The sequence below is a fragment of the Leptonychotes weddellii genome, chromosome 13, assembly GCF_054177405.1.
Source record: "Leptonychotes weddellii isolate Sample4059 chromosome 13, ASM5417740v2, whole genome shotgun sequence".
NCBI classification, from domain to species: domain Eukaryota; kingdom Metazoa; phylum Chordata; class Mammalia; order Carnivora; family Phocidae; genus Leptonychotes; species Leptonychotes weddellii.
In genome coordinates, this window is record NC_138381.1 from 76,085,444 (window position 1) to 76,101,914 (window position 16,471).

The 16,471-nt window shown below is 42.2% G+C and overlaps 1 protein-coding gene across 1 annotated transcript; it reads left to right on the forward strand.

The window, feature by feature from the left end:
• The first annotated feature begins 2,058 nt into the window (after window positions 1–2,058).
• CCDC62 (coiled-coil domain containing 62) lies at window positions 2,059–16,392 on the forward strand. Its single transcript, XM_081802320.1, has 6 exons — window positions 2,059–2,259; window positions 4,607–4,799; window positions 7,476–7,642; window positions 9,715–9,816; window positions 12,010–12,181; window positions 15,237–16,392. The coding sequence occupies exons 1-6, from the start codon at window positions 2,224–2,226 to the stop codon at window positions 15,350–15,352; spliced, it is 786 nt and encodes a 261-aa protein (XP_081658446.1). The 5' UTR covers window positions 2,059–2,223; the 3' UTR covers window positions 15,353–16,392.
• Window positions 16,393–16,471: the final 79 nt, after the last annotated feature.

Consider the following 16,471-nt stretch of genomic DNA (forward strand, 5'->3'; position numbering starts at 1 on the left):
TGCCCCATAAATCTTAAAAAAAAAAAAGATACATGGTAGCTTTTTTCCTCTTAGTTAAAAAAATGTGATAAATTGCAATTTTAAAGATGAAGTCTACCATTTAGATCCTGTTTTTGTTATTTTCTAAATTACTTAGGAAATAAGGTAGGGAGACAGGAATGAGTCTGTTTAGTTCCATCAGTTAGACTGAGTGTAAAATCAGATGCGGTATAATGCTTGGAGCTGCCTTTTTTTTTTTTTTAAGATTTATTTATTTATTTATTTGAGAGAGAGCTTGCAAGTGTATGGGGTGGGGGGCAGAGGGAGAGGGAGAAGTAGGCTCTCCACTGAGCCTGATGTGGGGCTCGAATCCAGGACCCTGGGATCATGACCCGAGCTGAAGGCAGACTTTTAACTGACTGAGCCACCCAGGTACCCCTGCTTGGAGCTTTCATAAAACGTTTTATGTATTTTTAAAAGATATCTTTAAAGGTCTTTTCTGTTTCATTTTTTTGAGGAGGGGAGGGGCAGAGCAAGAGAATCCTAAGCAGGTTCCATGGCCAGTGTGCAGCCCTAGGTGGAGCTGATCTCTGAGAAAATGACCTGAGCTAAAATCAAGAGTGGGATGCTCAACTGACTGAGCCACCCAGGCGTCTCTCTTTTCTATTTTATTTTTATTTATTTATTTATTTTTAAGATTTTATTTATTTGAGAGAGAGAGAGAGAGCATGAGAGGGGGGAGGGTCAGAGGGAGAAGCAGACTCCCTGCCGAGCAGGGAGCCCGATGCGGGACTCGATGCGGGACTCGATCCTGTGACTCCAGGATCATGACCTGAGCCGAAGGCAGTTGCTTAACCAACTGAGCCACCCAGGCGCCCGCTCTCTTTTCTATTTTAAAGAAAACCTGTGGGAGTGAGTGAACTTAAAATACTGAGGTTTTTTGATATGCAACTAGTCATCATACTCTTACCACATAAAATTTACTTACAACTATAATCCCATAAAATGAGCCTCATTTCTTACTATTTTCTGTATACAAAGTATACTATATATATTTAAAAGATTTTATTTCAGAGTGCATGGGGTAGGGTGAGGGAGGGGCAGAGGAACGAGGAGACTCCCGGATGAGCAAGGAGGCCAACAGGGAGCTCTGGATCCTGAGATCATGACCTGAGCCAAAGTTAGGCTCTTAACCCTCTGAGCCACCCAGGCACCCATTGGATTATTTTTTTAAGTAATCTCTACACCCGATGTGGGGCCCCAACTCAGGACCCCGAGATCCAGAGTAGCAGCTCCACCCAGTTGGCCAGGTGCCCCTGTACACATACTTTTAGAGAGTTTTAGGTATGTGGTTGCCTGGTAGAAAAACGCCACATTTTAACAATGGTGAAATCTGGGAAACCTGAATTGAAATGCTCCTTAACTGGGAAGTTGACATTCAACCACATTCCTTTTTATCTTTCTCATTCCACTAAGATTTAATTGTACAGTCATCTACTGATAGGATGCTTTTAACTAGTCAGAATTTGCTTTCCCGAAAAGACAAAACAAAACACACACACACACACACACACACACACCCAGAATGTGGTAGATTTTGTCATGACCAAGTGCCCAAGTTCTCATTGTTATTCAAAAGCTTCAAGAATCAAAAAGACAAAACAACACACCCACACCCACACCCACACCCCCCCCCCCCCCCCGCCTCAATCTGTGATTCGTAGTTTCGAGCTGTGTGCTAGAATGGCTAGCAGCTGCTAACTACCGGGGCTGGCGTCTGCGTCCGTCCAGGTATTCGGGTGAATGGCCAGGTACCGTTCTCAGTGCCCGGTGTGCACAGTGGCCGACAAGACCGGGAAAGAAGTGAGCAGCTCAACTGTCAAAACTGGGGTGACGGGGGCAGAAACGGCCTTTAATCTGCTTCCTTGTTCGCTGGCTAACGGCGAAGAACCGGTTCTTTGCGGACGGTGGCTGATGGATCTCACAACCGCAGATCAACCTTCCCAGAACCAGGAGGGCGCACCTCAGGTCTCGCGAGAGCCGGGGTGGCCCCCTCGGCGACGCCGTAGGCGGGGCCAGCGGGCGCGTTCCTCTGGGCGGGCGGTTTGGGGGCTTACTCGGACCAGCCGAGGGCGCGGGGCTCCGGGGTTCGGGGCTCGCCCCCCGCTCCGGGCAGGCGCGCCTATGGCGTTTGTAAGGTGACGCTGCGCTCACCGACTTTCTCCGGGGGCGGAGGAAGCACCCATGAACCCTTCGGCGACCTTCCTCGTCGGGCGCCAGGTGAGCGGCCGCCGCCGGCTCAGCGTCTCCGCTGGAGCGTCGGGGTGCGAGTGGACCGCGAGCCTCGCGGGGCGGGGAGCACTCTGGCCGAACCGGGGTGGTTTTTAAGGAACGGTTTCTGCTTAAAATGTAAAGCGATACACAGTACGAAGAGGAGAAACGGAGCGTCGCATCTGGTCCCTTACCTTAGTAAGAACGACATCCGGCCCAGGCGCCGAGACGGGCGGCGAGTAACTAGGTGCTCACTTTTTAACGACACTTGGGCGTTTGGAGAGCAGCTTTTCTGTGCGCCGCCTCGCTTCCTGCCCTTAATTTCCTTCACGGTAACATGCGAGGGGACGAGCACTCTCGCAACTCCGTTTTACCAGAAAGTGTTGAAAGCGAGCTTTGCATTTATGAGTGTACGAAGAAAAGTGAGCTTTGCATTCATCAGTACGGTGAAATGAGCTTTTTTTTTTTTTTTTTTGGCATGTTTGGCGAATTGCCTGTTTTCCCATCCTACAGTATGTGCTCCTTGCCGGCGCGCTCATTACTGCATCCCCAGGCACTTGGCGCTCAGCAAATACTTGTTCAGTGAATCAGTGAATTAACGAATGGTTTACCAAAGACTTAGAATTTAAATCTTGTGATTTGGAATCACTTGATCCAAATTTTAGTTTAGTTACTGTAATTCTATAACTAACTGTAATTCATTCGTCATTATTTATTTACAAACCTTATTTTTCAGAAAGCAGTAATGATACAAATGGGCCTCTCGTGAAGTTTTAACTACGATTTTTAAGATAGAATTCTTTTTTTTTTTTTAAAGATTTTATTTATTTATTTGAGAGAGAGAGAATGAGAGAGAGTGAGTACATGAGAGGGGGGAGGGTCAGAGGGAGAAGCAGACTCCCTACCGAGCAGGGAGCCCGATGCGGGACTCGATCCAGGGACTCCAGGATCAGGATCATGACCTGAGCCGAAGGCAGTCGCTTAACCAACTGAGCCACCCAGGCGCCCCAAGATAGAATTCTTGAAGTAACACTTTCAGTTCTTTTATTTCACGGATGGGGGCAGTACCATATTTCAAAATGTGCTTCACAATCAATAATAGCCAATGTTTGGAAAAACTATATCCCTTTCACGTGTTTAAGTTGGTATCTTAAAATTTTTCCTTAAAAGAAAAATAACGATAGCTAATGTTTATTGAGTGCTTACCCTGTGCCAAGACATGTGGAATGCTTTACACAGTTTATCTTGCTTAATCCACACAACTAAGAAGTTGAAGTGTCGTTATTACCATGTTACAGGTGAGGAAACCAAGGCTTAGAGAGGTTAAGTAATTTGTGCAATGTTATAGAGCCACTAAAGTGATTAATTCTGGATTCACATTTAGGCCAGACCAACTTCACGATCTAGTCTTTAAAATGACATACGCGGGCGCCTGGGTGGCTCAGTTGGTTAAGCGACTGCCTTCGGCTCAGGTCATGATCCTGGGGTTCCAGGATCGAGTCCCGCATCGGGTTCCCTGCTCAGCGAGGAGCCTGCTTCTCCCTCTAACCCTCCCCCCTCTCATGCTCTATCTCATTCTCTCTCTCAAATAAATAAATAAAATCTTAAAAAAAAAAAAAAAGACACGCATAAAGGGAATTACTGTAGATAATTTTATTAGGTATGAAATGGCATCATGGTGATATAAAAAATGTTCATTTTTAGAGATGCATGCCAAAATATGTAAGAGTTTTTTTAACAACAAAAAGAGAAAGGAAAATTGAAACAGATGTGGCAGAATCTTGATAATGGTAGAACTTAGGTACTGAACATAAGAGTTTATTGTACAATTCCCTTATCTTCTGTGTATGTTTGAAAATTTTCCTTTATAAACAAGTGTGTTGAGTTTGGACCAATCTGGTAGATTGAGTATATGTGCTAGATGTTATGAGAATTCTTTACATTCAAACAGTAATTATTTCATGTTTTCCTTTACTTGATTGAACCAGAATTGCTCTGGCAAAGTGTGGGGTAATATTGTTGACTGATACAAGGAATGGGTTGACAGCAAAGACAAAAATGCCAAAATGAGTTTATTTGTGATTAGCCAATGAAGGTTTTACAAACAGTCCCACTTTTATTTAAGAGTGGCATGTGTGGTATGACAGAAAATTATAGAGGCAGAGTACACAGTAGGCATGAACTCGTTTTAAATATACATAATTTTGATGCCATGTTATAAGCAGTGAATAAAAAATAATTTAGCTGTCTTGAATTGGCAGCAAAAGAAGATACAATTATTTGGGAAAAAAATGCTTCAGCTGATTTATGTTATTGATTAGTTCTATTGTGATGTAAAACCACTTTCTCTGTCTAGAACATCGGGTCAGAAGTTGAGATTTCCACTATCGAGAAACAACGGAAAGAGCTGCAGCTGCTTATTGGAGAATTAAAAGATCGCGATAAAGAGCTCAATGATATGGTTGCAGTACATCAGAGACAACTTCTTTCATGGGAAGAGGATCGACAGAAAGTATTGACTTTGGAAGAACGTTGCAGCAAATTAGAGGGTCAGAAATACATTAGCAGTATCTGTTATATATCTCTATGTGCCAGCATATTCAAAGGGCTCATGGGTTAGACACAAATATATTTATTTTAGAATAAATATTTTTATTTGAGAGAGAGAGCGCGCACGCACATGTGAGCAGGGAGAGGGGCAGAGGGAGAGGGAGAGAATCCCCAAGCAGACTCCTTGCTGAGCATGGAGCGCAATGCAGAGCTCAGTCCCAGGAACCCAGGATCACGACCTGAACTTAAAACAAGAGTCAGATGCTCAACCGACCGCCACCCAGGCACCCGAAACACAAATGTATTTATTTTTAATTTTTTTTAAATTTTTTTTTAAGATTTTTTACAAATGTATTTAAATATTAAATACATTAGGGGAAAAAAGCGGGGTGCACGGGAAAGATAAGAGATAAAATATCTCAACACAATCCCTGCTGCCCTGGAGTTTAGTTTAATTGAAGATGGAGGCCTTTATGAACACTCAAAATTGAACAAACACAATGTGAGTTGAAGTTGGGCAGACAGTTTAAATGTAGAGAGGGTGCTGGAGAGAGCTCCAGTTAACCTGAAGTGTCCCGAGTGAATCTGAATGAAATTAGTTTTGAGCTAGAATATGAATAGAAATGCCATAGGACTAGCCATTTCTGTTGAACTGACTCAAGGATTTTAAATTTTTGGTATTGAACTTGATCTTAAGTATCTAAAACAGTCACCGTTTAAAAATATAGCAGTCTCAAAAATGGCTTGCAAAAATTTTTCTTGTACCATATTTTAATTCTGTCATCCCTTTAGTGCTGCTCTAAGGTCTGAATGTTCTAGTGACACTACATCAATGCCAGACTGTATTAGAAGGGAAAACACTAGATCTGTTTAATAGATAACTCCTTTTTTTATCTTCTGTTACCCAAAGGATTCTTAAACATGACAAACTAAATATGCATAATTTTCCATTTCTTTGATGATCATTTGATTTTACTCTGACCATACCCAGCCACACACATACACGCATCATGTTTGATTTGATTGCACATTAGATGTAATATAATATCTTGCACAAATGTGTTAAAGATGAAGATGACATTGCATATAGCCAGCAGTATCTGGTTTTAAAATAAGAAACTTGAGGGGCGCCTGGGTGGCTCAGTCGGTTAAGCATCTAACGATTTCAGCTCAGGCTTGATCTCAGGGTCATGAGTTCAAGCCCTGTGTTGGAGCTCCAAGCCCAGCGTGGAGCCTACTTAGAAAAAAAGATTCTCATTCTCATTAGTAACTAGGGAAATGCAAATTAAAACCGTAATGAGGGCGCCTGGGTGGCTCAGATGGTTAAGCGTCTGCCTTCGGCTCAGGTCATGATCCCAGGGTCCTGGGATCGAGTCCCGCATCGGGCTTCCCGCTCCTTGGGAGCCTGCTTCTCCCTCTGTTTCTCTCTGTCTCTCATGAATAAATAAAATAAAAATCTTTAAAAAAAAAAAAAAACCGTAATGAGATACCGTTTACACTTATCAACCAGCAAAAATGATCAGGTATTGGTAAAGATATCAGGTATATATAAAGGTAGCAGGTATTTTGGAGCCAAGGGAAGACTCATTCACTGCTGGTGGGAGTGTCATTTGGTACAACTACTTGGAAAATCATTTGACAGTATCTAGTAAAGTTAAAGATACACATAGCTCATGGCCCCACATTTCCACTTCTGGGAATATACCCATGGGTCAGAGTACAAGTGAATGACCTAAGGATCTTATTAATATGTAGATTATGATACAGTAGGTCTGGGGCCTGAGTCTGCATTTCTAACAAATTACCAGGTGATGTCAGTGCTGCTGGCTCAAGGACCCCATTTGAGTAGAAAGGCTGTACAAAAACTCTTGCAAAATTACACCAAGATACACATTTAAGAATATTCAGAGCAACATTGTTCATAATAGCTGTAAAGTGGAAACAACTGAAGTGGCTACCAATAGTGGTAAATACATTTTGGCATAATCATGTAATGGGGTATTATGTAGCAACAACAGTGCACAAACACCAGTCACATGCAACAATGTGGATAAATCTCAGGATCATCTTAGGTGGAAAAAAGTGAAGGGAAGAACTCATAGAGTATAATCCCAATTATATACGGTTCAAATCAAACTGTGTTTTAGGGATGTGGTCATAGGTGGTAACACTATAATTAAAAAGCAGGCAAATGGTTAAGATCAGGACAGTGGTTGGGAAGGTGGGAATTGGGAGACATCGTGTTTAGGAAGTGACATCCGTGGGGCTTCTGGGTTGCTGACTATTCTGTTTCTATACTATCCAGTATCGTGGATTCCATAACACATTCTTTAAAAAGAATTATCCTTTAAAAAATTATTTAGCACACTTAACCTTTTTTTTTTTTTTTTTTTAAAGATTTTATTTATTTATTTGACAGAGAGAGAGAGACAGCGAGAGAGGGAACACAAGCAGGGGGAGTGGGAGAGGGAGAAGCAGGCTTCCCACTGAGCAGGGAGCCCGATGCGGGGCTTGATCCCAGGACCCTGGGATCGTGACCTGAGCCGAAGGCAGACGCTTAACGACTGAGCCACCCAGGCATCCCATAGCACACTTAACCTTTTAATTGTGTGTTTGAAATGCATTTTAAGCTTCAGATCTGATCAAAGGGTGGTTATTGATGAAATTTCCCTCAGGTGAACTACATAAAAGAACTGAAATAATCAGGTCACTCACAAAGAAGGTAAAAACCCTTGAATCTAATCAGATTGAATGCCAAACGGTTCTTCAGAAGACTCAGCTACAGCTTCAGGAAATGGCTCAGAAGGCAACCCATTCCTCTCTTCTCTCTGAAGACCTTGAGGTTGGTTTTATTTTGTGATAAGATTCTCTAGCCCAAATTCTGTTTCAGGTATTGAGAAATTAGATTTAAATGTTTCCATTAAAATGTATGTGTGTGTATGAAAGTCGATCCGTCCATCTGCCACCATAGTTTTGTGTTCATTTTATGGCTTTGGTTGGCTGCACAGTGCTGAGTTGTCTGGGAGATAAACCTCATTACCACCTTTTCTGACTGTCAGCCCATTTGGTCTGGGAGCATCTGTCGCTTTATCAACAATGGGTTATTTTAGAAAGTCTCAAAGTCTGAGATGAATAGCATCAAATTTTGGTAGCTTCACATGATGCTTTCTAAATGTGCCTTATCTGATATGATAAACAGTATCCACATCATGTTAGTGGCACATGGGGAATAAGATTTGTAGGACTGATTTTTCACTTTTCAGTTCTAACTGGTCATCAGATATTTTTTGAACTCATGTTTTATGAGAGGCACAGAGAGCCATTATTTTTGTTATAGCCTTTGTATTATGCTTGTTTCATAATGATAATGCCTTTTTTATTCTTTCAGGTTATTATTCTAGACAGTTTCTAGCTATAAAATAAGTAAAAACTATTCTATTGATATGTTGAATTAAAAAATGAAAATGTAGGGGGTGCTTGGCTGACTCAGTCAGTGAGGCATGTGACGCTTGTCCTTGGGGTCATGAGTTCAAGCCCCACATAGGGCATAGAGCTTACTTTAAAAAAAAAGAAAAGGAAATGTATGAGAGAGAATGAGCAAGATCTCTGGTGTCTTTTCTTACAAGGATTCTAATCCCATCATGAGGGCCCCACTCATGACCTCTTTTACACCTAATTATCTCTCAAAGGAGCATCTCCCAAGTAATACCATATTGGAGGTTAGGGCTTCAATATATGCGTTTTGGGGGGATGCAATTCAGTTCATAGCAGGAAGTTTTTTTTTTTATTAATAAACTTTATTTCTTAGAGCAGTTTTATGTTCACAGCAAAACAGAGTAGAATGCATAAATTTCTCCTATACCCCCTGCCTCCACCACCAAATGCAGTCTCCCCTACTGTGGACATTCTGCACCCCGGTAGTACATTTGTTATAATCAGTGAATCTGTTAACACATCATTGTCACCCAAAGTCATAGTTTACATTGGGGTTCACGATTGGTGTTATATATTTTGTGGGTTTTGACAGATGTGTAATGACATGTATCCACCATTGTAGTATTGTACAGAATAGTTTCACTGCCCTAAAAATCCTGTGTTCCATCCCTGTCTCTCCTAACCTTTGGAACCACTGACCTTTTTACCATCTCCATAGTTGTGTCTTTTCCAGAATGTCCTATAGTTGGAATCGTATAGTATGTACCTTTTTCAGATTGGCTTCTTTCACTTAGTAGCATGTATTTAAATTTCCTTCATGGAGATACTATTTAAAAAGCCTCATTATTCTTTTTTCCCAACCAATAAATATATCATGTAGTTCTGGGGTTAAAAAAAAACACCCCAAAAACCTGATAAATGGGAATACCCCAATATGAAGTGAAGGTCTTTCAACGTAGAGTAAAAATTATACACACACACACACACACATATATGCGCATAGAAGTTCACTAATGCTACTTTAACCAACTGAGCCACCCAGGCGCCCCCTTTTTTTTTTTTTTTTTAAAGATTTTGTTTATTTATTTGAGAGAGAGAATGAGAGACAGAGAGCATGAGAGGGAGGAGGACTAATGCTACTTTATTTCAGCAAAGGAAGTCTCTTACTAATCCAATTTTCATTCATTTATTTTCTTTTTTGCCAACCTAGAATTATACATAAGAGAGATTGGGAAATAGACATTTATAAGCATAACCAATATGATTCAGGAGGGCAAACATAAGCATTGAGAGGATGCTAGAGGTAATGGAGAGAAAGATTTGTGTTTTTTTTTTTTGATGACTGCTTACTTGGCTCACTTTGTTACTAAATAAAAGTTAAAGAGAAAACAAAACAGAATGAGCACAGACTGCGGCTAATGCTAGTAATGAAAACTTTTAAATGACTCACTTAGTATTTTATGTGTTGTTCCCTTGTAGGCTAGAAATGAAAATCTCAGCAACACATTAGTGGAACTTTCTGCCCAGGTAGGACAATTACAAGCTCGAGAACAGGCTCTCACTACAATGATAAAGCTAAAGGTAATTCAAAATAATAATACCTTCATTTGCCAGGGCACTTTGTACTTTACAAAGTATGGTCACATACATTATCTTACTTAAGTCCCATTGCAAATGAGATGGTAGAGCTACCAACGTTGCTGTCTCTTTTAAAATTCTCATTTTAGGGGGGCCCCTGGGTGGCTCAATCGGTTGGGCATCTACCTTTGGCTCAAGTCATGATCCCAGGGTCTTAGGATCGGGTCCCACATCACACTGTCTGCTCAGCGGCAAGCCTGCTTCTCCCTCTGTGATCTTTCTCACTTTCACTCACTCTCAAATAAATAAAATCTTTAAAAAAATAAAAGAAAATAGGGGCGCCTGGGTGGCTCAGTTAAGTGTCTGCCTTCAGCTCAGGTCATGATCTCAGGGTCCTGGGATTGGGCCCCGCCTCCGTCTCCCTGCTCAGCGGAGAGCCTGCTTCTCCCTCTCCCTCTGCTGCTCCCCCTGCTTGTGCTCTCTCTTTCTCTTTCTTTCTCTCTCTGTCAAATAAGTAAATAAAATCTTTTAAAAAAGTAAAATTCTCATTTTAGGGGCACCTGGCTGGCTTAGTGGAGCATGTGACTCTTGATCTTGGGGTTTGGGTTCCAGCCCCACATTGAGTGTAGAGATTACTTAAAAATAAAAAAAAAAACTTTTTTTTTTTGTTAAAGATTTTATTTATTTATTTAACAGAGAGAGACACAGCGAGAGAGGGAACACAAGCAGGCTCCCCGCCAAGCAAGGAGCTGGATGCGGGGCTCGATCCCAGGACCCTGGGATCATGACCTGAGCCAAAGGCAGACGCTTAACGACTGAGCCACCCAGGCGCCCCCCAAAAAATTTTAAAAAATCTTAAAAAAAAAAGGGGGGGGCGCCTGGGTGGCTCAGTCAGTTGAGTGTCTGACTCTTGATTTTGGCTCAGGTCATGATTTCATGGGTTGTGGGGTTGAGCCCCACATCAGGCTCCAGGCTAAGTGGGGAGTCTGCTTGAAGAATCTCTCCCTCTGCCCCTTCCCCTACTTGCGCATGCGTGCGCGCGCTTTCTTTCTCAAATAAATAAAATAAGATTCATTTTAGAAATGTTGGAAACAAGTTTAAAATGATGTCCCCAAGACATTGAGAGAGGAGACAGGACTCCACTTTTGGTCTCTGTCTCTGAGGCTCATTCCATGGTTTAGCATGTCTGGATTAACTTGTTTTCTTCCAAGGTATCCAGTGTTAGTTCTCACAAAGTCGTTGATGATCAGATTGCTTGTTAATGTTCTTTGCTTTTCTTTTTTAATGGAGAGAAAAACTGTTAGCGATCCAGCAGTTGCTAGAGCTGCTACCATGTCATGATAATGATTGACTGACAGTCTCTTCTGCTATAACATGTGTTTGGCAGCTGGTGAATAGGGAATGATTTAGGCATAATGGGACCCTCATGCTAGTTCATATGTGCTTTCTCCCTGCATTTTAAAGTGGTCACGGGCAAGCTTTCTTAAAATTGAAGATAAAATATTAAAGTCTATGGAATTGTCTTTAGTCAAATAGTGACCAATTTAGTGGCTTTAATAACTACTCTGGTTTCCGTTGTGGCAAACTCCTGGTGAGGCTGTGAGTGCTAATGAAGATGCTGGAAAAGAATGATTGACTGGTGTGTCGGCCCTGGCTTTTGCTGAACTGTTTGCATACTTAAATGGGCCTGTTGTTTTTTGCTACCAGTCTAATCATGAAGTTCCATTGATCTGCCAACCCCATTTTTCCCATAAAATCTTCCTGGTGTGAGATGTGCAGACCATGAGCATCTTCAGGAATGCATATATGGTGCTATAGCAGAAACACTTGTCCTTAAGCAGGAGGAAAAAACCTGCTACTAATAACTATTATATATTATAGCTATTATAATAATAGTTATTCCATGTGAGTGGGGGAGGGAGGAAATTTTACTTAATATATATATATATTTTTAAAGATTTTATTTATGTATTTGACACAGGGAGAGACAGCGAGAGAGGGAACACAAGCAGGGGGAGTGGGAGAGGGAGAAGCAGGCTTCCCAGGGAGCAGGGAGCCCGATGCGGGGCTCGATCCCAGGACTCTGGGATCATGACCTGCGCTGAAGGCAGACACTTAACGACTGAGCCACCCAGGCGCCCCTGATTAGTTGAAACTTAAAAATCTTACAGAACAGTCTTCAAATTTGGTTCTTAGGACAAAGATATTATCGAGGCCGTCAATCACATTGCAGACTGCTCAGGAAAATTTAAACTCTTAGAGCATGCCTTGCGTGACGCGAAGATGGTGGAGACTTGTATTGTGAAAGAAAAGCAAGATTACAAGCAGAAATTGAAGACACTTAAAATTGAAGTCAATAAACTGAAAGGTAAGGAAGAGACATCAATTCAAGCATTTCACCTTGGGCACATACTTCTTCATTTGGGTTCACTTCATCTTGTGATTAAGAGGTCTGTTGCTGGCCTTAGATCCTACCATGAAATGTTCATTTCATTTGTACAGAATTATGCTACAGTATTCATGTTATAAGGTAAATAACAGACTTGGAGGAAACTGTATAATGCGTTGTATTTTTAAAATAAACTGCCTTTGCTGTAGCGGTTAGTTATTGTTAATTTATGCTTCATAACAACCAGCAACAACATCTTGGTGGTGTGCACCCAGAAGCATCTGATAAGCTCAGGTATCAGCCCAACGGGGATTGACTTATCCTGGTTGGGCCCAGCTGAGCCACTCCTCTGGGGCAATTCTGCTTCCCATATCTCACTTCTCACCAGTAAGCTGGCCTGGGCACTTTTCTCCACGGTGAAGGCAGAAACTTTTTTTTTTTTTTTTAATTTTTAAAAAAGATTTTGGTTATTTATTTGAGAGAGGGAGCACCCATAAGTAGACAAAGGGGCAGAGGGAGAGAGAGAAGCAGACTCCTCACTGAGCAGGGAGCCCGATGCGGGGCGTGATCCCAGGACTCTGGGATCATGACCTGAGCCGAGGCAGATGCTTAACGACTGAGCCACCCAGGCATCCCCGAAGGCAGAAACGTAAGAGAAGAAGCAGGGGCACCTGGCTGGCTCAGTTGGGAGAGCATGCAACTCTTGATCTCAGGGTCGTGAGTTGGAGCCCAAAATTGTGTGTGGAGCTTATTTAAAATAGATAGATAGATGAAAAATAGAAGAAGCAGAAACATGCAAGGACCCGACACACCCTCCTTCTGTTGGCTAAAGCATCATGTGGCTGAGCCCAAAGTCAGGCAGTGGAGAAATATCTGTCCCTCTGGGAGGAATGCAGGGAGGGATGAGGGATTGCCACTAACAACACAATCTGCCAGGGTAGCTTTCGGCGCATGTTTTATTTTTGAAAATTCCTTTTGCGTTCTCCTTTTCTATTTTTGTTCTCAGAGAAACTCAATGATTCATTTCCTTCTGAGTAATGTTACTTAAAGTTTTATAAAGAAGAGGAGGCGAGGTATACCAAATAGGTTAGTCCTATTTATGTGAATGTGGAGGTAGGTGGTGGAGTAAGAGCTTACATTTGCCTACAGAGGGCATGGAGGTAGGCCCACTTTTCTCTGGCCTTTCCCCTCCCTGGCGCAGAGTCAGTGGTCATCGTGTTAGACACAGACAGACTCCCACTGCGCAGCAAGCAACCTTAGAATGACAAAGCCATGTTTTGGTGGAAGTTACTCTCACCTCTGTCCATAGTGGGGTGCCTCATTGTTAGAAGGTGGAGGAGGGACAGTAGAGTACCCTCCAGACTGAGAAGGCACTTTGAGACTGAAAAGCAAAGCAAGTCACTCCATACCATTTACATGGAGTTTTATTCAGGGTAACTTACTGATGGGGGGATCAGGTAGACCACGATCTTGGTGCTACATACCTACTCTCCACAAATTCACCCAGACCTTAATCCACAGCTTTATAGAACAGGGAGCTTTCTGGTGAGGTCAAAGGGTGGTCATCTAAAGTGGTGCCATGTGTGCACTAGAGGGAAGATCAGAATAAGCCTTCCCAAATTCCATTCAGGGCACACATTAACCTCCAAAGGCCCTGGAGCACGTAGGCGCGAGGGAGGTCATTGCACGGACATGAGCAGGATGGAGTCAGGATTTTCAACACTCCTACACCCTGTGTGAGTGAGTTGCTGTTGAAATTGTGAAAGTTTATTGTGGTCAATTTAAAAGACTCAGCCTTCTAAAATCTTATTCTTATGATGCCCTTACTTGTGGCAAATCATGCGCTTTGTCTACGTTTGTAGCTTCAGCCAAAACCGTAATCACACTATACACCCCTTGACAGCAGAGACAGACTTTGTCATCTCTTTAAAGGACAACAAGGTAGTGGACAGGGGAATCGACTCAGTTTGGGTGGACTGGGAAGGTGACTTTGAGGAGAACATTTGAGCAGAAGCTTGGATGGTGGGAAGAACTAGCCATGTGAAGATCTGGGCCCAGAGTCTTCCAGGCAGAAGGAACAGCAAATGCACAAGCCCTGGGTGGGTTTTGAGGCTGGGACATGTTCAAGGAACAGAACAAAAGAAGGGGGAGAGTGATAGGCCAAACCAGGCCATTCAGGGCTTAGGGTAGTGATTTGGATTTCATCGTAAGGGAGTTAGGAGGGCTTTTAGGAGAAGAGTGACATGAGCAGATCTTTTACTTTTTTTTTTTTTAAGATTTTATTTATCTGAGAGAGAGAGCACAAACAGGGGGAGCAGGCAGAGGGAGAAGCAGACTCCCCACTGAGCAAAGAGCCCGATGCGGGACTCAGTCCCAAGACCCTGGGATCCTGACCTGAGCTGAAGGCAGACGCTTAACCAACTGAGCCACCCAGGCACCCCACAGATTTTTTACTTTTTTTTTTTAAAGATTTTATTTATTTATCTGACAGAGAGAGAGAGAGACAGGAGAGAGGGAACACAAGTAGAGGGAGTGGGAGAGGGAGAAGCAGGCTTCCCGCTGAGCAGGGAGCCCGATGCGGGGCTCGATCCCAGGACCCTGGGATCATGACCTGAGCCGAAGGCAGCCACTTAACCGACTGAGCCACCCAGGCGCCCCCAGATTTTTTACTTTTAAAAGATTGCCCTGGTGTGCCTGGCTGGCTGAGTCAGAAGAGCATGTGACTCTTGATCTTGGGGTTGTGAGTTTGAGCCCCACTTCTTCTTCTTCTTCAAAAAAAATGCCCTTATTGCTCTCTGGGCAATAGGCTGTAGCAGGAGAGGCATGGTTTGAGTGGAGAGACCAGTCAGGAATAGGGAAGCCTGAGAAGGTCATTGCCAGGGATGCAGCGAGTTTAGATATATGTTGGCTGCAGCTCCGACGGGACTTCACATTAATTGGAAAGGGTGCCGAGGGCATGAGAGGTACTCACAGTGTATATTTTTCTAGCAAATAGTATTTATTCAAGGACTTTTGTTTTCTTCTATTTGTGAAGAGGATCTAAATGAAAAGACAACAGAAAATAATGAACAACGAGAAGAGATCATTCGTCTCAAGCAAGAGAAAAGTTGCCTGCATGATGAATTGGTTTTTACTGGTAAAAACAGATAATTAATTTAAGTGATTGAATAGTTCTTTGTAGCCTAAACTTTCTGTGGTACAACTATGACAAATTAAAGGAATTACACCTCTCTCAAAATAGTAACTTTTTAAATACACTTGGACCAGGAGGGACCAGGCAGGGAATATTAAAGTTGTCATCATGCCTCCCAGTTAACCCTGTTTCCTCTTCTATAAAATGAGGAGATACAATTGAAGAAGGAAGGATGTTTATACTTTTGCAAATACTAGGTAAAAATTAGGAATTCAACAATTTTCCAGTTTTGCAAATAGATCACTTGTGATTACATTTGGAAAAATGCACATGTGTTTTGTTATATCAGCATGAACCTGAAGTGATAATGTTAAGGATGAATTTTTCATAATTAAAAATAGCAAATTTATCAGTAGTTTGCCTTAGGCCCCCCTCCAGATAAACATAAAAAATTCCATCTCCCCAGCCACATTCTCCCACACCGTCCCCTATACACCCCACTAGTTTCCACTAGTTCAGACCTCTCCCTCTCCGTTCCTGGTTGAGAATCACTGATGTATAGATCTTATCTCTGTCCCTGCCAGCCAAATTTTATTAGGCTTTGTATTTAGTATGAGGAAAATCATAGACTTGGAGGTGAAGTTCCAAACAGAATTAAATAAATTGACATTTTTGGGGTCTAGTTATATATACCCTCAATTCCCTTTCTTCTAGGAGGAGAATACATTTCTATAAGCTAAAGGGCAAAATGCATTAACATTTTTTCACATAAAATGGAATTCTTAATTTTCATGTCATATGATAAGGATGGGGGAAAATACAGTTTTCTACCATTAGAGGTCACTATTTCTGTTATTTCCAGGATTGCTCTCTCAAAGTTAATCTATTAATAAAAATACATATGTAAATATATATAAAAATATATATGTATATTTGAAGCTTTACAGTTGATTTACAAACAATCTTTGGATCATCTTTTGTGTGCCAGGAACTCTGCTAGTTGCTAAGAAACTCCTAGGCCCACAGAAAATCCATTTATTTTTAGGCTTGGGACGCCTGGGTGGCTCAGTCGGTTAAGCGTCTGCCTTCAACTCAGGTCATGATCCCAGGGTTCTGGGATCGAGCTCTGCATCAGG